Source organism: Akebia trifoliata, chromosome 16 (assembly GCF_017979445.1).
Source record: "Akebia trifoliata isolate Shusen 1 chromosome 16, ASM1797944v1, whole genome shotgun sequence".
NCBI lineage: Eukaryota > Viridiplantae > Streptophyta > Magnoliopsida > Ranunculales > Lardizabalaceae > Akebia > Akebia trifoliata.
Genome location: NC_141390.1, coordinates 32,332,400 through 32,355,599, shown reverse-complemented (window position 1 = coordinate 32,355,599; position 23,200 = coordinate 32,332,400). Strand labels below are relative to the sequence as shown.

Here is a 23,200-nt window from a genome sequence, read left to right as displayed (position 1 = left end):
ATCTATATTGATAAACGAATCGAAGAAGAAAGTTCTCCCTTGGTCATCTACTAAAGACTAACAAAAATGATGTAATTATCCCTGTTTTCAATTCTAGCTAGTCTAGACTACTTGATTTTTATTATTTTTTTTTTTCCTCCCAATATCCCATACTTCAATCTATGAGGAAAATTCGTCTGAAACCTATTCAACCTCGGCTTTGATCCATCGCCTCCAACCTCTTGACAAAAATCCTAGATTTTTCTTTCCAAAGTATAATTTTTCATAATATCATATCATGTCCCTTAGGTGATTTGAATATTGAATGAGATAGAATCAATGGGTAGGTTTAAGACAAAAATTTGGGAGAAAAATAAAAAATCACATGATTTTTCTTTCCAAAATCCAACTTTTCATAATATCTTATCTTGTCCTTGAGGGTTGAGTATTGAAGGAGATGGAATCAATGGGTAGATTGAAGAAAAAAGAAATTGAGAGAAAAATCAAAGGCTTTCGACAAGTTGTTGAAAATGAGGGCGTGTAGGTAATTTTCTATTAGTCTCTCACAGGAGACTGGAATCAAGAAGTGGAATCTCATAAAATCACAAAAGCCCAATGAATAGGCCCAAGAGTCATGCTACACTAACTTCGTTGGACACTACATCCAACAATATATTGACGGGGCAGTGCACAAATAATTATAGATTTCTTTTCTCAAGATACAAGTTAAAAAATCAATGGTTCTTTAAGCACTATCACGTCAACATAATGTTGAACGCAGTGTCCAACAAAGTCAGTCCAACGTTTTCCCTTGTTGCCAAATCACTTAAATTGAAGGGAAAAAACTTTGAAATGATAGAAAATTTTGAAGGAATGCTCTCCATTGGATTACACGTGACATTTCTAAGAGATATTACAAAATTTTATAAAAAATGTAGGGACGTGTAATGAACTCAAAACACCATGCATCTGGTAACAAGGAGGGTTTCTTCAAATTTTTGAAATGGCCTGCCAGCTTCAAAGAGTACTCAGAAATGAAGTCCTTATTTATCTCTTTTTCACAAGGAAACGTAAGACCACGAAAATGGGTAAAAAAATAAAGTGGAGACATTGAAAGGTGGGGGATATTATGTGTAAACCCTTCCATCTTTGTCTAAAAGGGTCGCTCTATTTTCAAAGCCCCAACGAAAATTGAGACAGGAAATTAAGCAGCGACGCGCCCTCACCCCCATCAGTCATCGTTCCTCTTTTTTTGTTTTGCCTTTCTTGTCTTCTTCTTTCTTCTTTTTTTTTCTTTTTTATTTTTTTATGTCTTTCTAGAAAAGCCATCACAAGAGTCAAAAGCGTGTGAATCGTGAAGCAGATCGATTAAAGTAAGAGTACGGATCTAATCAGGTGTCCCGTTCAGATGACACTCCAATTTCAAGGTACTTTTGGGGACTCTTACCTTATGGATATGTGGTCCGTTCATAGTGTTTGATAATTTGTATCAAGTAAAATTAATCACTTGAAAAGTAATTTAAATCAAGCAATTATAAATCATTCTTCGACACAATGCTATTCTCAATGGATGGACATTACCAATTAAATTGATCTTTTGTGTAGATTCACCAAGGGATGGACCATATATTCATACGGTCAATGAGTCACCAAAAATATTAGACGGCATAAAATGGGATGCCACCTAACTTTAGTTAAGAACAGAACACCTGATTGGATCCCTAGTCACTACTCTATAGTAAAAGCATTTCATTGACATTCTAACGTGATCATCACGTATGTATATACGCATGCATCTGTTCAGAGTGTTTCTTAAGGTATCTCGAACCCTTTTCTCAATTGACCAAACTCCCCTCTTATGTTTAAAACTAATGCTCACTCATTCTAGCCCTTTAACATTTTATACATACGAATTGAAAAGGAGTGTCATTGGATTGGTTTTGCTTTGATTTCACATGTACCCAATATTGGGATCTAATTATCTAAATAAACCATTGGCTCTTATCAATTTTGATTTTAGATATGAAACACTTGGAACCAAAACCCTATAAATACTCTACTTGTATTGGGACCATTAAGATAGACAATTATTTTTTAAGAAGAAAATGAACCTATGTATAACTCCTCACTTGATAATTGGGAGCAAGTAGCAACAATGAATTCTTGTGTAGTTGAAATTGAAAAGAAATGTGGAATATGAATAAATGATTAGTAATGTTAAAATAAAATAAAGACTCCACATACTATTTACATTTTAATTTGGGTGATTTAGACATGCACCTCACATTTTTTGTGAGATACTGCATTGTTTTGAAACAAATAATATACCTCCCTTGACTTATGCATTCTTAATATATAAACTAATGGAAAATGTCATCACCTTCAACCTCTAGCCAAAAAACCCTTCATGCTTCTTTTTAAAAATCAGTCATCTTCAAACTCATCAATCTTTATGATATATCTTTTTCTAAAATATATTCAACCTATTTTTAATTCATCATTTTCAACCTAAAACTATCCTTTTGAAGAAAATAGTAGATTTTTCCACCCAAAATCTTAGATTTTTCTATCCAAAATCTCATCATTTTCTACTTTTCCAAAATTTCTAAGTAGTTTTTTTTTTTCCCCCTAAAATCAGTAATCTTGGTGATCCTCAACCTCTATAGTAAGTTAGCTTCATTTTATTCAACCTTATTTTCAATCCATTAATGTTTTCTAATTGTACCTTAGCCCATTGTTAATAAAAATCCTAGATTTTTCTACCCAAAAACCCATCATTTTATACTTAATTTCACAAAATCATATCCTCCCTTGAGATTTGAAGGATGAAGTAGATAGAATCATAGATAGGGTTGAAAATGAGTGTTAAAATTTTTTTACATAAAGAGGTTGAAGATGATTGGTTTTGAAAAGGAAAATCAAGGGCTTTTAGCTCTAAGGGCATTTGGACCTTTTAACCATTAGTCTTTATATTAAGAAGAATGAGGTTAGGAGAGCATGTCATTAGTTACAAATCATAGAAGTTATCTTTAACATTCATCAAAGAGTGGGGGAGTCTAATTCCCTCTTTTAAATTTAGCTCAAATATATTTATTTGTAGATACCTTTTGATTAATTAAAACTTAACTGGACAAATTATTGTTATTATAAATAAGTTACAAGTATATTACAAATACACTAGTCAAGCACCTATCAAGCAACTAAATTAAGCAAACCCGATTCTTATTGAGTCCATGACATGATCACCTAGTTTAAATGAAAATGATCAAATATGCAATGATGAATCAAAAACCAACTAATCGATATAGAAGGTACATTAGATAATCGGGTAAGTGGGGGATCGACCCATTGACACCCTTAAAATTCGTCATAATTTTTATGACTGTTTAAAAATACAAATAAATTTTTTTTTTTTTTTTATACATTTGAGGAAACATGTCATTTAGGTTATGTTTGGATTGAGAGAAATGGAGAGAAGAGAAGAGAAACTCAATTTCTCTCCATCATGTTTGGATTGATAGGAGAGAACTTGGGATAACTTTAAAATTTTAAAATATCTTAAAATTGATCTAAGGGTAAAGTTGAAATTATAAAATATTTTAAAAGGATTTCTCCCCTCTTCTCTTTATTTTTGGAGATAAAAAAAATTTACATTTTTTTCTTTTCTCTCTAATTATTTTCTCTTCTCTCCTTACTAACAATCTAAACAAGGGAAATGAAGTGAAGTTCATTTATTTTCTTTTCTCTTCTCACTATTTCTTTCAATCTAAACACAGTGTAACCGTTGGTGATTGGAGATGAGTTTCCCAAGGAATCTAAATTGATTCTTAGAAAAAGAAGCTGTGATTGGGGGACCTTAGAAAAAGTCAGTCAAAGTTGTAAGAGGAGTCAAGGATGTAAAGGTTATTCCACGTCACGCACGCGTAATGAGATCGATTGTAAGGAAAAGCCTATTATAAAGCATAGAATAATAGATGAGGGTTAGATATTGTGGGGGAAGGAGTCAACGAATAGAGGGATAAAGTCTATACCATATACGAGAAGCTGACGTTAGGGTGGACAGCCGTGTTAATTTGGAGGACTCTACGCCTGTCTCTCTGTCTGGGGTTGGTGAGGAGGTACGATCCTTGGATCGGGCGCCGCTTTCGTTTACAATTTCTAAATCCACTTGTTTTATATTATTGACTTACGACCTCTCTCTCTCTCTCTCTAAACATGAATCTCAAGAATCGTTTAATGATACTTGTTATAATGGTCCACGGTGAAGGAGTTATTTTCGATGGAAATTTTCTTATCTAACCTTCCATCCAAGACAATAAAAGAAACAGTTTGTGGTCTTTAAAGAATCGTTTAATGACTCTTGTCATAATAGCCCACGGTGAAAGAATTGTTTTCGATTTATCTAAACTTCCACACAAGACGATAAAAGAAAACAGTTTGTGGTCTTTAAATTTTTTCAAATGAATCTCCAGAATCGTTTAATGACTCTTGTTATAATAGCCCACGGTGAAGGAATTGTTTTCGATTTATCTAAGCTTCCACACAAGACGATAAAAGAAACAATTTTGTGGTCTTTAATTTTCTTCAAATGAATCTCGAGAATCGTTTAATGATTCTTGTTATAATAGTCCACGGTGAAGGAATTATTTTCGTTTATCTAAGCTTCCACACAAGAAAATAAAAGAAACAGTTTTGTAGTCTTTAATTGTCTTCAAATATTTGAATTTTGGGGTCATTGCATGAATGATATGACATTGTAAGGTGAATTTCCACAATCCTTCAACAAAAAAAAAAAAAAAAATTATTTAAATTATTGTCAATTTTGATAATGGATATGTTTCTTTGATGGATTAATCTAATTTGGTGGCAATGACTTAAGGTACAAAACAGTTTGTCGCACATGCGATGACCATTAGAAAATGAGGTCTAAATTCATTTAATATAGTAAAGGTCACTAGATTAATTATCTTTAATCATACCTCTTTTCTTGAACTTGATAATTTCAAATAGCGATCTATCATAGAGACAGAGTGCTTTTTTGCTCATAGGATTATGCCTAAGCTCCCACAACCATTTGACATGTGGCGCAAATGACATCAATAATAAGAGAGGAAATCTCTCTCTCTTACCTAAGGGGAAAATTGAAAATTTTTGATCGGATCACTTTGTGGCATTCAAAAACTTGATATGATGCCAATAACAACTCTATTTTTGAATAAAGCGTATGATAGGTATTTATTCTTTTAAAATAACATGAATCCCCCTCAAAGGTTTGGTGAGTAACAAACTTCAAAAAATAAGGTTCCCTTTAAATTGTCAAACTCCAAAAGAGTTTTTGTAATAAAAATGCAATGGTAAAATCTATTAGGTGAATCTCTTAGAGAGAAATTATACCTACAACTTCTTTTCTTTTCCTTTTGAGAAGATAGACGATGGTGTTTGAAATCTTAAGCTTAATTAGTTGGTTTAATTTATTAAGTTAAGCTCTTGCATCAGTAAGCAATACATTTATATATCACATTAAAACCTTGATGTTGTCAATTAAATTTAAAATTCTGATCATAGTTCTAATTACTTCATAATGTTGTTGACTTAAACATTTTCTTTTCTTTTTTCTTCATTTTGGTCGACTTAAAATTATTTAAAAATATTATTGACTTTATATTTTATAATTTTTCGTCGGTAGTTAGTGCCCTAGTTGATACGATACTCAAATAATTAGAGGGGATTGAGGTTCAATTTCATGTTATTTGATTTATGTCAAGACTTGATTTATGTATTTTTCATAAAAGTCAATTTATTAAATAGTACATTTTTGTCAACTAATGTAAGAGAACTTCTTTCTTTTCTTTTTCTTTTCCGATAAGTAAGGGAATGATATTCAGTTGGCCAATGTTTCAACCTTAGCGTGTATATGCATTGATATATATTTAGAATGATGACTAATGCACATGGCTGGGTATGCAGCTAATGTGATAAGGGCACATAATCACACATCTTTTTCTTGTGTATCCCGATGAAAATGATCGGTGTCCTTGCCATGTCTGACACATGCATTCATCAGGACTCATATTTATTCAACTCCTTGAAATAAAAGGTATTTTAAATAATAAAAATATTGATTAGTATTTGCAGAACACATGGGAGGTTTATCTCCATTGAACTCGTAAACATGGAAGGAGAACATACAGGACAAATTCGAGGTTGGCTCAATTAATTGACTAAAGAGGATAGATGGTTGGTTGGTTGGACAAACAAGACTATTTCTTTCTCAAAGTAGAAAAAGAGACAAATAAAGTTCTCGGATTGACAAGTCGATATTCCTTGACATGGAAACAAAGACGAGTCCTTTGTAAATATGAGCAAGCAATAGCCTATAATCGTCGTCCCTGTAGGTCTTTAGTGTCCATAGGGCATTTCTACCAAAGACCAAAGTTTCCACAACTTTGACTAATCAAACTGAGATGTAAGTGTAAATATAATAATGTCCATTATAAGAATTTTATATTAGTTCTATATGATATCTTAAGTAAATTGTTATTTATTAATGGAAGCGTTCGTGTCACCTTCGTTCTTCTATTTTTTTATTTGAAAAAATTAGGGAGTGGATCCTTTGTAGTACATTTTTCCTGTAGCGAAATTTTAATTGTAGAGAGAGACATATTTAATTTAAAAAAATTAGTATATAAGGTGTAAATCAGATTAAAATAAATTGAAAATAAAATAATTTTTTTAAATCTGATCAAAAGTTTTGAAAATGAAAGGTCATGAACTATAATTTTTTATCGGATGAATTTTTTGCGACTCTATGACGTGGCAATCCCTCAACCACCAAAATCTACCACAGAGAACTATAAGGAAAAACTACCACAAAGGATAACCCTCCCAAAAAAACTGACTTAAGGGATTATCACTTCTTTGGAAATATAAAATTTACATTAATACGTCTAGATTTAGATAATCTAATCTAATATTAAAATAAAATTTAGTTGTTCAAATTGCTTAACAAGAAGAACCTAAGCGTACAAGTGATCCGTATCAAGTATTGCACCCACAAACCTGATAAAGGGGGTTGGCCAAAGCAAATTTATGAAAGTACGTCAACCAAATAGCCAAATAATCTAGCTATGGACTCCACCACACAATAATTAAAAGATGGGTAGGATCCACCAAAAAACAGATTATAAAAATCACATAAATTAGGATGGGACCAATTTGATATTTAGATTAATTGACAAAATTCTATTAAGTTAATGGTATAATTGATTGGTTTGTCATCATATTTCACATATCTCGAGGGGCGGTCACAATTTTCTATCGAGTAGACCCACTTTCTATGCAAAACTCTTTTGGGCCCACTCTCTTTTGACTCGCTCATTGGTGGAACCATACAACAAAAATCACTTTAATTGGTGATGTTATTATTATTGGATTTGGTCATTTTAATTATTTAGAATAATGTTCTGTTATCAACATTATTTATTATTATTTTATTTTCTGTTTACTAGTTTTTTTAACCATTGTATCATTTATAAGAATTGTCTCTTATCAGTCTAATTGTTTTGTTTTATTAATATAATGTGATGATATTGTTTCTAATCTATTCTGGAATTATGATTTTCCAAAGAGTCATGATAATCTAACTCCCCCACGTAACACACAAAATACTCTCGTGACATAGCATGTGCTAGAATCATAGATTTTTTACCATGGGATACACATCTTCACATCCCCATAAATATGTGTAGTTGTCTATACCAAGTCAAAAAGATCTAGCACATGCCACGTTAAGAGAGTATTTTGAGTAAGTCGTGTGAGTAATCAGAAAATCATTACTCTTTTCTCGATTGGAGTTTAATTCAAAACTTAATTATGTTCCTTGACAACAACTAATTCTACTTTCAATAAGAGTCATGATAATCTGATTCACCAAGTGGCATAATCAATTGACTCCCTGACGTGACAAGTTTAGGAACCATAGTTCTGTGTGCATTGAGATGCATGATTGCATTTCCTTTATATATAAAATGTGTATTTCGTGGGAGTTGTGTATCCCGAGGCATACAGAACTATATTTCTCGAACTTGTCCACTTCAGGGAGTAAATTGAGTATGACACTTGGAGAGTCATATTATTCAATAATCTTGTTTGGTACGATTGCAGATTTCTACCTATATCACTGTAAAGTAAAAGTTTAGGTGTGAATTGGAGTTTTGGTGTTTGGTTCTCTCCATACGTTTAGAGCTGCTTGGTTGTCCTACGTCCACAATTCTTTATATATACGTGGAAACCACTTGATAAATGGAATTTTTTTTTTATTATTATTTTTTTTTAATATTTTGCGGACAACAAATGTTTCCATTGTAAATAAAAAGTTTGCGATGTTACCATGATTTGCTGTTGTATCAAACAAGAGATACTTTGCTAGCAACATATAACATATTTGAGCTCATCATTTTCAAACGAATTGTAATAAATAGACTTGAAATTCACTCGTTGACGTGGCATGTGCATAAAATCATAGATCTCTTTTTGAGAGATACACAAAGAAAAAGATCTATGGTTCGACTGAATTACAAATGTCTTCTATGAGTCCGTTTATAGTTAGTCTTTTCAAACAGTTGGAAATATGTTATAGAATAATTCCGAAGTGACCTCCAGATTATACCTCATATCTCACCTGCACACTTCCAAGTCAGGAAAATGTGATATGAGGTTACGCCAACATGACTCCATCTTATAATATTTAAATTTATAAAGTATAGGTCAATTGGGAGACATTGAACGTTGGGTCTTTTATATAAACACAAATATATAGAATACTAACAAAGCCAAAATTCCGTATAGTGCAAATGATGTTACATCATTGATGTATCTCTTAAAGTACTAAACTACTATAATACATCTCATTAGCATTATTTATTCTAGGAGATTGGAATATCAAGTTTCATTTCTGCCTTTGAGTGGAGCAATTCAAAGGGATGGAGCCCATCATGATTTTGTCCCTTATACAACAGTCAAATGATTGAATGAATCATCATTTAGTACATGAAAATTGAAAATTTTAGTAATCGGATTTCGATGATTCATGATTGTTGAAATTTTTTATGTTTCTCGATTCGACAATTTAGAATCGTTGAATTTCTCCCATCCTCGATTAACTTGATCATTTTGATTCATCAAAAAAAAAAAAAAAAAAAGCTGACAATGAAAAATTTTGATACTTTGAACCGCTGAATATTATCTTTTTTTTTTTCATTTTGTGAGAATTGCATCATATTGGCAAGCGGTGTAAAAATCCAAAATCACTTAACATGAATCAAGATTAATGGCAAAAACTGTAAAAAGAAAAAAATTACCAACTTTGATTGCACGAAGAAAAAAAAAATTCAAACCATGAGCTAATATATGCTAAAAGCCCATGGATTAGAGATCCAAAGGAATGTTCCCCAAGTCATTTTGTGGGTCATGGGATCATTAAGTATTTATTGACCACTGGATCAATTGCATCATTGTACTAAATTTCTAATTTTTTGGGCGCCTCATTAAGAATAAGACTATTCACATGACCAAGTAATAGTCGCATTTAATGATTCTACATTTTTTAAGCAATCGTACAACTTCCAAAACAGATGGCGTACATTTTGTAAAGACGCAGGAATCAGGATACAATACCACCCCCATTCCTACAAAATAGGAAAGTTGTCTACGTGCCATGTTTTACTTGGAGTTTAAAACACTTCAAACTCTTAATCAAGTTGTTCACATAGGATGTGGATCCTCTTTAGCAAACGGTTTGTATAACAATTATGTAACACACTTTAAATGGTTGGAAGAGCGCCACATCAATAATAAAATTAGATCATAAACTTAAAATCTTGGGAGTTCAGTAAACGTTCATTTTTAAAGAAATGGATTTACGTGAAAAAACTTATTTTTTTTAACATTTAAATCATGATTACAAAAGATTAAAATGTTAATTCTTTTAAAAGAACACCTCTCTCTCTCTCTCTCTCTTTCAATTATTTAAAATGTGTTACAGGAATTGTGTGCTATAAAAGATCTATTTCTGTTCACACAGCCCAATAAACACCATTCCTACGTATAGGAACAATTGTTTTGGATCAATTTAATAACTCGTTTGTAAATCCCTAGGATTAGTGAAAATCTCTTTTAGAAATCAATTTAATAACTCGTTTGTAAATTCCTAGGATTAGTGAAAATCTCTTTTAGAAATCAATTTAATAACTAATTCTCCATTTACAAAGTTACAATTAGAACTCAACTTAGCCAAGCCATGAAGGCTGAAGCCGAACCCTATCAGCTCCTGCTATATAGTCTTCTTTGTCCCATCGCTGACGTGGCGTGGCTACAGAGTCAGTGTATTAGGTTTTGATCCGTGGGAATCACGTACTTCAATCCACGTCACGTTGACCCAAGGCCACATCCACGTGGCAAATCGTAGGGTATAAAGAGAACTAGACACCGTTATACGTAACTACAATATAATTCACGTAGCTTAACGGGAGATTGACGGAACAAAACGAAGATCCATCCCTCCGTCCTTCCCACCATTGCGCGTGCTGTGCTGTGCTGCCGCATTCTTGGCTTCTCGAAAATCCTCCAGCTGTCCATTAACATGACGTAAATAATTACTGACTCGAAACCTGTACTCGGCTGACGTGATAAGGGCACAGAAGAACCCTTAATCTTTTTTCCAAAGAAAAAGATGTACGGTTCTATGTATTGCCACGTCATCCGCGTATATAAATTGTCGAGTAAAAAACCACAACTCATAATATAACGTTATCTTTCCTAGGAAAAAACGGCTGACCTCTGCCTCACCCTCACTTGTCTATTTTTTTTTTTACTCTCTATATCTTAATTGAAGGCAAAGTCTTCAAATCAAAAGGCATCATTAGTTCACCTCTCTCTCTCTCTCTATCTCTATCTCTCTCTTCTGTCTTAGAAAGAAAGCTCGCTAGGTCCAATAATGGAAAGACGCCGGGAAATGACACTCTTACACACAGTCGAAAATCCTGATGTCTCTGATCATGTGATTAATAATTCATCTGATAGGAAGCATACGATGAAGGAGATGGATTTCTTCTCCGATAATCGTGGATACTCGGATGATATTCGTTACCAGGACCATAGGAGAATGGATTCATCAACAAAAAGCGAGTCTGGTGTAAATGTAAAGTTTTCAAACTAGACAATTTTTATTGTTTAATTATTATTATTATTATTATAGCTCTAAATCTAATCACTCTAATGTTGGTAAGCTCAACCCAATGTTTGTAGATAGATTCTTGATCGAATTATTTATCCATGATGAGTAACATCCAATGATTAATTTGGTCAGACCGGATTAAATCTTCTAACTCTCAATTCTGGAATCGAACAATCAACAATTGAAGAGAAACCAAAGGCACAAGTGAGAGATTTCATGACCTTGTCAATATATAATATTAATTGGGATTCTTGTGTTGTTGTGGTTGTTCTCAATATCTAACTCCATAATTTTATATATTGTGTAGTTGAGTATGCTTCGGGTTGAACTAGATCGAATGAACAACGAAAATCGGAGGCTTAGAAGCTTATTGGATCAGATAACCAAGAACTACTGTGCCCTCAAGAGCCAGCTAATGCTAACAATCCAACAACAGGCATGCAAGAACCGACAGGAGCAGGTAATTTTTGTTGAGGTTAATCTCTACAAATTCAAAACTTGGATTAGCTAGAGCAACTAATTAATTACGTATGGATTGTTTGAGAATATGGTCAGACGTTTCAATCCAATATTATAAATTAAATTACATGAATCTAGATGTGAAACAATACAAAATAGATTTGGGTAGTATATCCTTTTCAAATCTCCATCTTTTCTTCTCCTAATTAATATCTATCACCTACTACTAAGGAAAAATATCTATCTTAAAACACTAGTATTCAATCAAGTTTAAAGGCCATAATTATTTCCACCTAAGATTTATATATATAGTTATTTAAATTAAATGCATGTCGGTACTTGGTGATTTTTTTAATGAAGTTTTTTTTGTGTCCCGGTGATTTAGCAGAAGGATGAGAGCAATGGTTTATCTGCCCAACAGTTCATGGACCCCGGTCCATCTGATGGCCTAGATATCAATGAACCTTCAAACGATAATCTCGAGCCTCAAGAACAATCGGCTTCTCCAATTAACAATGTCAAAATGATGTCCACAGATCATGACATGAATCAGATTTCCAGGAAACGACCATCAATCGAAAATGGTTCCGATCATATGACCCCGAGTTGGGGGCATCACAAGAGTCCTAAGCCCACACAACCTGATAGTATGGAAGAAGTTCCTGAGGTCCCCTTTCGAAAAGCGAGAGTGTCTGTACGAGCACGATCTGATGCGCCTATGGTAAGATATTGCACACATTATTTATATTCAATATTTACACTGAATATTGTACTCTCCAGGTCTATTATATTGTGGGTATTCTTTATACATGGAGGCTGACATGTCCACTGCTAGGCCCCAAAGGGACCTAATCATGGATTGTAAATGTAAAGAAATTCTACCACTACTGAGTGGGGTTATGGATTCTAGCTCTAGAAAATCCATTCCTTGTTAATTGGTTGATGGAATATTTACAAGTACTGATCATATATGAATGTTGCCTGATGATTTAGATAAGCGATGGTTGCCAATGGAGAAAATATGGTCAAAAGATGGCGAAAGGCAACCCTTGTCCGCGTGCTTACTACCGTTGCACCATGTCCGTTGGATGCCCAGTTCGTAAGCAGGTAATCACGCTCCATTTGATGCCTAGTTTGCTATGACTTCTCATTTTTGCTCACTAGACTAAATCAAAAAATTCTCACTCTCAAATAATGATATTTTACAGTTATTTAGACACGCTAATGTCTTGGTCAGTCTCCTACACAAAATGTTGACCTGATCGGATGACTATAACAATACCATCAATTCCTCCGCCCCTCTTTTTTTATTAATCTATTTCTTTAGTCTTAAAGGAGCAAACCTGACCCACACTGACAATCCAATCGCTTTAGCTGATCTTGACTCACTAAGTGCAGATTTCAGAACATTGCCTTAGCTCCTATAGAACTATATCTTTCAGATTCTATATCTTGCTTATCATATTCAAGTACTTATGATCCACTAGAATAGAATTTAGGATCGATTTAGATTTAAACCAGTCCAGTATACGATGAACCATGCCAACCACTACATAAATCACTTTTGATAAACACAAGACAACCAATCAGAAATGTTACAAAATTCCCCACTCTTCAAAGATGTCCTTAACATCGGGGAAATACCCAGATCATATTGGCTAACTCCCCTTGAAAAGGAGCTTAGGTACAACAAGGCTATTTCTGGCTCTTTTGAGATGTGGGTTATTGTTATTATTATTATTATTTATTTATTTATTTATTGGAGGAGATTATCAAAAACTGGTAAAACTTCTTAAAAGAGTTTGATATAAACAAAAATACCCAAGTGCTGTTGATCTCTCGATGAATTTCTATTATATATGTATCCCACCCTTCGGGTGAGACTAATCCCACAGTCTCACACACCTCCTCGTAAAGTCCTACATGCAACTGGTTGAGTGATCTAATTAATCCTAGATAATATGAATCCCTTGATATAATTTAATATGAGTCCAACTAATCATATTAACTTAGTAAGATTTCAACTCTTACTAAAGGTCGTTGACCTCACCTTGTGGCATCCAAAAACATGCTCCGATGCGACAAGGTTAAAGAGGACAAAATTCTACCAACTTTGAAAAAAAAAGTTATTTTTCACCGTTTTATTTTAAATTTGAGGGTTCTGTGGAAGATTGCAATCGTCCATATTCAAAACTTTGCATGAAGCCCTTTTTTCTTTTTTTTCTTGAAGGAATTAGGGGGGTGGGGACTCATGAAATCTAAAGGTTGTGGTGTTGAATTGCTAATGTCGTAATCCATTTGAGCAAAGAATCGTGATAAAATGACTCCCCCACGTGGCATACTCAATTGACTCCTCGGATTTGACATATGCTAAAACCTTAGATATGTACTCCTCGGGATACACAACTACACATCACATCAGGGACTACAATTGAGTATGCTATGTGGAGGAGTCATTTAATCATTACTCTAGAGCAAAATGACTCTTAGTAAGACTTAAAATTTTATTGAGTTAGGGGGGAAAGTGTTTTTCTTAACATAATGCAATATAATTAATACTCTAATAGTTTCTACTTATATCCCATCATCATCATGGTGCCGCCAAAATCTAATCCCAAAATTTTGGGGTCTAAAATCATGTCTTCTTCGTTTGTTTGATTGTTTTTTTTTTTTTTAATTCAAGTGTTCATGTCTCCTCTCTCTCTCTCTCTATCTTTTAGGTCTTGATATAGCTCTTTTTACAGCATTCAACTTGTACATTCCTACTTAAGTGTAATATATGGTTATGTGTTGTTGCAACAGGTGCAAAGATGTGCTGACGACAAGACCATTCTCATAACAACTTATGAAGGAAACCACAACCACCCTCTCCCTCCTGCAGCCACAGCTATGGCTAACACAACGTTGGCAGCATCCTCCATGCTCCTCTCAGGCTCGACCACTAGCAAGGAAACCCTAATGAATTCTGGCTTCTTCCCATCTTTTCCCTATGCATCCACCATGGCCACCCTATCTCCTTCCGCATCATTTCCCACCATCACCCTGGACCTGACCCAGACTCCCAACCCCATGCAATTCCAACGTCCACCACCTCCCTCAACGCCCTTTCCACTACCCTTCAATGATTGTCAAAAGCTCTTGGGGCAACGGCCAATGTACATGCCCCCTAAGATGTCTGTGATTCCAGGGATGCAGCTCCGCCAACGACCCCCGTCCATGGTTGAAAGCGTGACTGAAGCAATTGCAACCGATCCAAATTTCACGGCGGCCCTAGCTGCAGCCATCTCATCAATTATAGGTGCACCGCGGAGCAATGATGGAACCAACAACAACAACAATAATGGTGCTACAGTACCTGGGTCACCACAACTTCCACAGTCCTGCACCACTTTGACTACCAACTAGACTTACAATGCAATGGTAGTTGCAAGACCCGATGGTGTGGCATACAGTAGCCAAAGGTCAAATTCATGGTGTCATACATTGATTCGATATCAGTTAGCCAACTTTGCCTGGTACATAAGAGAGAGACATGTCTGATGATCATCCATGCGGATAGTAAAGAGCTTTTGGAAAAGTTTAGTTTGTGGTTACCAAGCAAAGAGAGGTTATATTTAATTTGTTGGTGGCTCACCTTTGCTGTTTATGCTACTTATAGTTGATGGTGTACTGTTGTTGCTTAATCGTTTAGTTTTAAGGCATTGAATAGGGACTAGGGAGGGGTAAAGATAGAACTCGTAGACAAATAAATGAGCTTGTAATTTTTTGTGAGATCAGAAATGCATGTCTTGTACATAAAGATGATTGATATACATCATATAATAAAGAGAGGTTCTCCAATCCTTCCTCGATGACTTACAGTAAAGTTGTTTGAATGTGCTACAATGAATAAGTAGTACTGTTAAATCATGCATAGGTTATACATTCTATGATCATCTTCGGTATGTGTATCTGATCCATGTTAGCAGGATGGTAAAGATTAACAAGTTTTACTAGAATAAGGTGTTTTCGTCAAATCTTCTATGTTGTTGGGGTTAAATAGATACCCTTACATTTTGAGGAATGCGACATAACTCAGCCCTTGACCTACGTCCTGTAGAAAAATGGAATTGTATTGATTCTTCTTAACTGAATTATATTAATGAGTACAATTTAGTTCTTGTAGAACAAAGAGCAATCCTATTTTTGTTCTAATTATTAAATACTTATTAATTTGGGTGATTCTTTGAGCTTTACAGATTTTTGGTTCAAACTTTTTTTTAGTAACGGTTATAGTGATTTTTAGCATAAAATTAAGGATCTAGAACCTTCAATCATTAATCTAATCAACAATAAATACATTTTAAACAAGAGGTTTAGATATGTACATACCTGACGAAGAAGAATCCGAATAAAGTTATAGAATATAAAAGAAATCCATTGATAATAGTGCTCTCCTTTTTATCTTGAGAACCCTGTGATCAAAAAATTATAGAACGTAAGTGATGCATTATCCCCTACCTCTAAACATGAAAATGACGATGTGATTAACTTGAGACTCAATGATTAGACCTACTTGAGATGGGGACAACCTCCACATATTTATATGGAGTGGTCTTCCTAAATTCAACCCATAACGGAAATAATAAGAAACTAAAGAAGAATATCACTTGAGATTTATGTCTATCATGTTAAGATGAGTATCTTTTGCTTTGGGTTTTATTTGTTTTCCTTAATCTTTTGGTAATCTATCTATATCTATTTTCATTTATGTATTATCATAACACCAAAATTTGGATTTTAAAAATATCTCTACCTTAAAATTTAAACTTAATATAATCAAGGTCATTTTGGTCAACAACAAGGAAAATTGCTTTGAATGCCGCTTAAATCAAGTTGGTTAGTTTTTTAATTTTTTAAAATATCATTTTTACTATCTAACATCCACACACCCTTCTATCATTATTTTAAATTACAAATAAGCTCTGTTGATACATGTGTATTTTCAAATGCCCCCTTAATAGGTTTTTTGTTTTTTTTTTTTTTTTTTTTTAAATAAAAAATAAAAATAGTAATGCTAAAGATGTTTATACTTTATATAAGGATATTTTAAAAACACCCTTATTAAATTGGTGATATTAGGTTTACAAGTATAAAATACAAGATTAGATTTACCTCCTTAACTACAAGTCAATGTTTACTTTTTCTTGATAATTTAATGGTGGTTTTGATTTTTTTTCAGATTTTGATTTAGAAAATTAAGTACTTGAAAACCATTTTGAAGGCAAAAGAAAATTCAAATTTTCAACATTAAATTTTCAAGGACACGCATCATTGACTTACGATTAAGGGGGATAAGCCTAATATCACAATTTAACGAGGGGCGTATGTAAAATGTCCTTTGTATAATTAGTTTTATCTAAAAAAAAATTATTATTATTTAATTTTATACTTTTAATTAATAGGTGGATACCTAATCTCTAAATCCTATAAGAATCCAAATATTTTTAGATGCCAAGTTCAGTCCATAAAGATGACCAACAAAAACTAGAACCATAAAACTGAAGTGAGACAGATCCATTGACATATTATCGCCATTTCTGCAAACTCGAGCAGACGCAGACGCAGACGCGAGAGCGAGAAATAGAGCAAAAGCAGCCAGTGTTCCTCAAAAGCAAAATTCTCCGATTTTGTTTCTATTAGCTGGTAATATTCTGAATTTCTTTGTGTGGAATTTTTCTTGTCTGAATCTATTCGAGACTGAAACCTTGTATTCGAAGATCTGAATTGTGTGCCCTAGTTTCCATCCATCCTTTAGCTAATCCACTAGTATTTCTGATAATCTGAACGAATCGGGTCCTCAAGCTTCGATTTACCTGCTCGTTCTCATGTTTTTGGACTACCAGTGATGATTCTAGGGTTAGTTTTTTTTCGTTCTCGAGTTCTTGGATTGTTCGGGGAGATTCCAAGGACACGTAACAGTAATTATGCTATGTGGATCTCTTGCATCTACTTTAGGGTTTGTGAAGAACTTTAAAAACAAAAAATTTGATTAAAAAGAAAGAAATTTTATGGTTACGTAGCGTTAGAAAGCAAAATTTGAGTTACCTTCTTCTAGGGTTAGTTTTTTTTTTCCTTAATTTGGATTCTCGTGTTCTTGGATTTTTTTTTGGTAGTTTCCGAGGAACGCGTAACAGTAATTATTCTATGATCTCTTGTATCTACTTTAGGGTTTTTGAAGAAGTTTGAAAAACAAATTATTAAAAAGAAAGTAATTTATCGTTACAAAGCGTTACAAAATAAATGTTTGAGTTACGTTCTTCAATATATGGTTCAAGTCTCGAGGATAAAACTTCCATGATGTGGTACTCTTTGAGAGTATAGACCCTACAAAGAAAGCTTGTTTGAGTTGATTTCAGTAATGCGGTTTTGAGTAGGATTCTCACCAAGTCAAGAGTCAAAACTTTGTAATTACTAGAAATCGTGTACTTTAATTAAGGAATTTAAAAAATCTCTGAAAGTTTGTGTATTCAATTGCTGAGTATTATGTGAAATTTGCATGCTTCCTCGGTAAAATATTCATTGTCGTTGATTTCTTACTTCCTACTGAATTGGGTTTACTGAGAACTTGCTGGAGGTTGAGTTCTAATCTATTTATTGCTTTGTGTATGATTTAGGATATTCAAAATGGACAGCAGATGGTACAATCACATCCAGGAAACAGGTGCTCAAGGTGAAAGACAACATGAACCAGAGAAAGTAAGCCCTGCCTGAACAGTGACCATTATTTAATTTCTTTGGTTTATAACCTGTGATGTCTTATCCATAATTTTTTTTTCTCACTGCTGTCTGAATGGCAAGGTGCTTGTGCATATTTTTTGGTAGGTTATTGTCACCCGGTGGATACCAGTTCTAAATTCTAATATTCAAGTTGTTGGATTTGAAGGTGTACACTTTTTATTGTTTTAGTTGTTTAGATTTCAGATAGAGATCTTTACGTAGTTAGTTCTCAAAACCCATGAAACCATGTCACCACTGTTTCACTAAAATCTAAGTTTGACTAGTTTGTATTGCAAACATTGTTTTAAAGAGGCTATTGAATCTTGTTGCCAATGGTGAGGCATAGGGTATTCTGCACCAAGTCTTCCAAAAAAGCCAAAATTTGTAAGATGCATACACAAAAGGCCCAAAACTGTAAGACACATACATCATTGGAATGTGGAATCCACTGTAGTGTTCATGTTTACTTCCTTCCAATACATTGTGAAGGTGAAATGAATTATTTTTTTAATTATTATTTATGGGTAGTGAAAATAATTTTGAGTTATTCAAACTGATGATTTTTTTTCTTTGATACTCTATTGATGTAGGAATATGAGGATTCCTTTGTTGAGGATCTAGGAGATGATTTCCGCCTTCCAATTAATCACAAGCCCACAGAAAACATTGATCTAGATAACGTGGAGCAAGCATCTTTGGACACACAACTAACATCATCTAATATCGGGTTTAGGCTTCTCCAGAAAATGGGGTGGAAAGGGAAGGGTCTTGGCAAAGAAGAGCAAGGTATTTGTATTATTCAAACACCAATGTTGATAACTGCTTTACAGTACATGTCATGTAGTTAAGAACTGTCATTTCTTCCTTTGAACCCAGATTTCTTAGCATAATTGTGTTCTTTCTCTCTATAGTTAGATGTTGATAACAGTATTGTTTTGATGCTCATGCGCATCTATTCATTTGGGTGTTTAATTAGTATGGGCCATTTCTTTAGGTGCAATATTGTTGTCATTCTTTTATGGGTTTTTAGAGTGTTTTTACTCTTTCATTATGCAGTTTATCATGACATAGACAAATAAAATGAACAAAGCAACTTGTGACATACCCATGTTTAAGTTATTTTCTTCCCTTTATAATTTATATCTTTTAATTATGTTAACAATTATCTCAAGTATCCATAAATGAGACAGTTTCTATAGTTTTCTGAGATGTATCCGTGCCTTTATTCATTGTCATGTTATTACCCGATGTTCGACAAGGAGATGCCTTGACCTACCGCTTCACATGGTTCAGGCAGTTCCTAGTTAGTAGTTAATGTTAAACTTAATTCTAAGCTTTTAACTGATATTTTAATTAAGTTATCTTTGTTAATAACATTGTGCGCATATATCTTTGTATATGGGTTCCTCTCTCTGAATAAAATTCCTAGTCTCTTTTCTCTTTACCATTCCTTTCTCGTCTTCGGCAAGAAGTTAGATCGTGCAATAACCGGTAGCTCTGTAAATGGCAGAAGCAACTGGGTTAAGACATTACCCTTAGTTTAGAACTATTATTTTCGATATAGGCCTTCTCTGGATGACATTGCTTCCAAGTCTAGAAGAATGTGGTAGTTGTTCTAAAAGACTGTGGTACTAGATCTAAAAGATTCAGATATTAAATTGAATTCCTGCGTAAAATCCTCCAATTCTAACCTTTCTTTTTTGATTGGCAGGATAGGTTTTCATTAGAAGAAGATTGACTTTGGCTAATAAATACATTGTCTTTTATGGGGATTGTGCAGGAATGATAGAACCAATAAAAGCTGGGATTAGAGATCCTAAATTAGGAATTGGGAAGCAAGAACAGGATGATTTTTTTACTGCTGAAGAAAATATTCAACGTAAGAAACTTGATGTTGAGCTGGAGGAGACAGAGGAGCATGCAAAGAAGCGAGAGGTATGTCATCGAATCCAAGCTTCCATCAGTAAGCATTCCCTTCATCAGATATTTTGAGGTTGATGCATTACTTTTCTTAAACCTACATTTAATAGCAGAAGGCAGCATATAGCATATATGCATGTCTTTTGACGGGATTGATAAATCATAAGGGAACATCAAGTTTGGAGGGTCTTGAGAATTTCCTGCAGTTTTTATTACCTGGTGGCTTCTACTGCCTGCTTCGTGCACATGATGAAAATCCAGGTGATAGCAGAGCGTGAGCAGAAAATTCAATCTGAGGTGAAAGAAATACGCAAGGTGTTCTATTGTGATCTCTGCAACAAGCAGTACAAATTAGCCATGGAATTTGAAGTTCACCTGAGCTCATACGACCACAATCACAGGAAGGTAAAATGCCCTTCTCCAGCGGATTCAATTTATATAGATCCTTTTTTATTGATTAGATTAGATTGAAAGAAATGGTGAGTTAGAACTGTTTGATAATTGGAAGTATATGCATATTGACCTTGTCTAAAATAAATCTCGCAACTCCCCTGCTATGATGACGCTTGCAGCGGTTCAAAGAAATGAGAGAAATGCATGGCAACAGCAGTCGAGATGACAGACAAAAACGAGAACAATTACGTCAGGAAAGGGAGATGGCCAAGTTTGCTCAGATGTATCCCTTCTTGTGATTTTCTGTTACATGTTTTAATAATTTAGAGAGGATCAGTGCAATACAATTTTTGTTTGTGATTTCTTTAATGCTTAACAGTGCAGATGCTCATAAGCAGCAACAGCAACAACAACAAGAAGAAAAATCCAGGGCAGCTCCTGCTGCTTCTGCATTGGGAAGTGCTACTGCAGTTGCAGATCAGGATCAGCGCAAGACATTGAAGTTCGGATTTTCCTCAAAATCTGGTGCATCCAAGGTAGGGCCACATGGAAGCTAGGCTTCATAGGTAATTTTTATCAGATTACTGTATCTGTAAAGTAGCATACTGAATAACACTGCAGCCCACCCATAATTCATATTCAAAAACTAATTACCAGACTAGGAGGAGGGAAAGGGGAAGGAGATAATCAACAGCTTGAAAACATTTGAATGTTCTGAAATACAAAATCTAAACACATTTGGGACTTGTTTTCGATACACTTAAAATTCTGTTAGATTTTATACAGGGTAGTCCTATTAATTCTTTTTTGATGCATGCATGAAGATATTTTACTGCTCTGCATGTTAGACCAAAATTCTTGAACTAGGCATCATCATCATCTTCAGGGCTTAAGGAATCTGCATACAGTGTTTCTATCAGACGCATTTTAGTCTAAAAACTGGTATAGCTACCACTCTTACAAAACAAAGCCCATTTTTTTTCGTTGGGTAAGCTGGAGTGAACCCGCCTTGTTCATATTGCATTGTAGCAACTGCACTATGGGTCACACACACAACATCCAGAAAAATATGGTGTTGCCACCGAGCAACCCTTCATTTGGTAACTCAGGTGAGGGTGAGGGTGAGGTCTATGGTATCAACATCCATAGAGTTTACCAACTAAGCTAGTTAATGGCACCTTCTTAGGGAATAGAGTTTACTTTTTGAGTTTAGCTCATTGAGTCGGGGTATAACCAAGATTTACATTCTTTTGAAAAAATAAGAATTTTGTGGATTCACAGTTGCAGTTCACTAATATTTTACCTTGTTTTTGTTAAATTTTGGTTTTCTTCTCAGAACTCATTTGCCAGTGCTGCAAAGAAGAAAAAAGTAGCTGTCCAGGTATCCTCGGTTTTCAGCAATGATAGTGATGAGGATTGAGTTCTCTTAACAACTAAACTACTACCATGAAGTTGGAAGTAATTTTAACACATCACCTATTATGTCAAGTTGGTTTTAAGTTGCAACTGGATGAACTTGATTGGAATCAGTGTACTTTAAAAATAAATATTTTTTTTTTCTGGTTAACCATTTAGAATGAGCTTTTTTTCATGCCCAATGGATTGAACTGTCCAAATCAGCAAGGAAGTCCAAAAGGGAAACGAAGAGGATAGTGGATCATTTTCCCTGGGGTGTTGTTTCTTTGAGAATTACCTAAAAGAGGTCATGGAGATGAGGTTTATAATTAAAGGGGTACGTACATTATGGATGTGGTATTAAATGTTACTACAGTACAGGGAGGAGTGCCACATTTTCCTTGGAGGACACAATGTTGTGATTGATTCTCGTGGTCTTCAAAATGATCGGTATTAACTGATCAGCCATCATTTCAGCATTCCGAGACAAGTTTACAAGTGATCCTGGGCCAGCTGTGGTTTAAGATGTTTAAAGTTTCAGAAATGAAGCATTGTTTGTGGGCAAACAAGATCAAGTGTGATCACATTTCATGCATTCACTTCACCCTATCGAAACGTGGGATTCTTTATTTGATTGAAACAAGCAAGACTCCCAATCACTCAGAATAAAGAGAAAAAAAAAAAAATGTTTCGAAGCCAATATGGAACAACCATGGTGAATATAGTTATGCGGGGTGATGTTTGGTGTAGGTGATAATTGATCCCACGTGGCACTAGCCCTATTACCAACATAGAGGATCTCTATTGAGGTATTTGCATTTCAATCTAAACATGGTCTGCAACCTGAGCTTTGCTCCAATTTAAAAAAAAAAAAAAAAGGAGCTTTGGAATCTAGGTGGAAACAGGCTAGGGGGTCATAGGTGTCAATGGATGGTCGAAAAGTTTGGACGCAAAAATTTCGGATAGTGAATTCAAATTCAGATAGTTTTATATATTCAAATCCTTATTGGATATCAACATTTCAAATCCAATAATATCCTATTCAAAATAATGTATAATATA

At 34.2% G+C, this 23,200-nt stretch overlaps 2 protein-coding genes across 3 annotated transcripts; both read left to right on the top strand.

Moving 5' to 3' along the window:
* Positions 1-10,893: 10,893 nt before the first annotated feature.
* LOC147383677 (putative WRKY transcription factor 47) lies at positions 10,894-15,511 on the top strand. 2 transcript variants are annotated; one of them, XM_086428915.1, is made up of 6 exons: positions 10,894-11,176; positions 11,345-11,416; positions 11,520-11,672; positions 12,057-12,392; positions 12,665-12,778; positions 14,474-15,511. In XM_086428915.1, exons 1-6 carry the CDS (start codon positions 10,973-10,975, stop codon positions 15,074-15,076), a joined length of 1,482 nt encoding a protein of 493 aa, XP_086285041.1. In that variant the 5' UTR covers positions 10,894-10,972; the 3' UTR covers positions 15,077-15,511. The 2 variants fall into 2 exon arrangements, with proteins under 2 accessions (XP_086285041.1, XP_086285042.1); XM_086428916.1 differs by having other exon boundaries at positions 10,896-11,176; positions 12,060-12,392.
* Positions 15,512-17,150: 1,639 nt separating this feature from the next.
* On the top strand, positions 17,151-22,310 carry LOC147383676 (D111/G-patch domain-containing protein). Its single transcript, XM_086428268.1, has 8 exons — positions 17,151-17,356; positions 18,328-18,409; positions 19,021-19,216; positions 20,211-20,365; positions 20,612-20,755; positions 20,923-21,026; positions 21,123-21,279; positions 22,080-22,310. Exons 2-8 carry the CDS (start codon positions 18,338-18,340, stop codon positions 22,161-22,163), a joined length of 912 nt encoding a protein of 303 aa, XP_086284394.1. The 5' UTR covers positions 17,151-17,356; positions 18,328-18,337; the 3' UTR covers positions 22,164-22,310.
* Positions 22,311-23,200: the final 890 nt, after the last annotated feature.

Excerpts from the sequence above, each read along its gene's own strand:
- LOC147383676 (XM_086428268.1), top strand. The coding sequence starts at position 18,338 with ATGGACAGCAGATGGTACAATCACATCCAGGAAACAGGTGCTCAAGGT. Across the intron at positions 20,366-20,611 it reads AGCATGCAAAGAAGCGAGAG|GTGATAGCAGAGCGTGAGCA; the intron begins GTATGTCATCGA and ends ATGAAAATCCAG. Across the intron at positions 21,027-21,122 it reads ATGGCCAAGTTTGCTCAGAT|TGCAGATGCTCATAAGCAGC; the intron begins GTATCCCTTCTT and ends AATGCTTAACAG.
- LOC147383677 (XM_086428915.1), top strand. The coding sequence starts at position 10,973 with ATGGAAAGACGCCGGGAAATGACACTCTTACACACAGTCGAAAATCCT. Across the intron at positions 11,673-12,056 it reads GCAAGAACCGACAGGAGCAG|CAGAAGGATGAGAGCAATGG; the intron begins GTAATTTTTGTT and ends CCGGTGATTTAG. Across the intron at positions 12,779-14,473 it reads GATGCCCAGTTCGTAAGCAG|GTGCAAAGATGTGCTGACGA; the intron begins GTAATCACGCTC and ends TTGTTGCAACAG.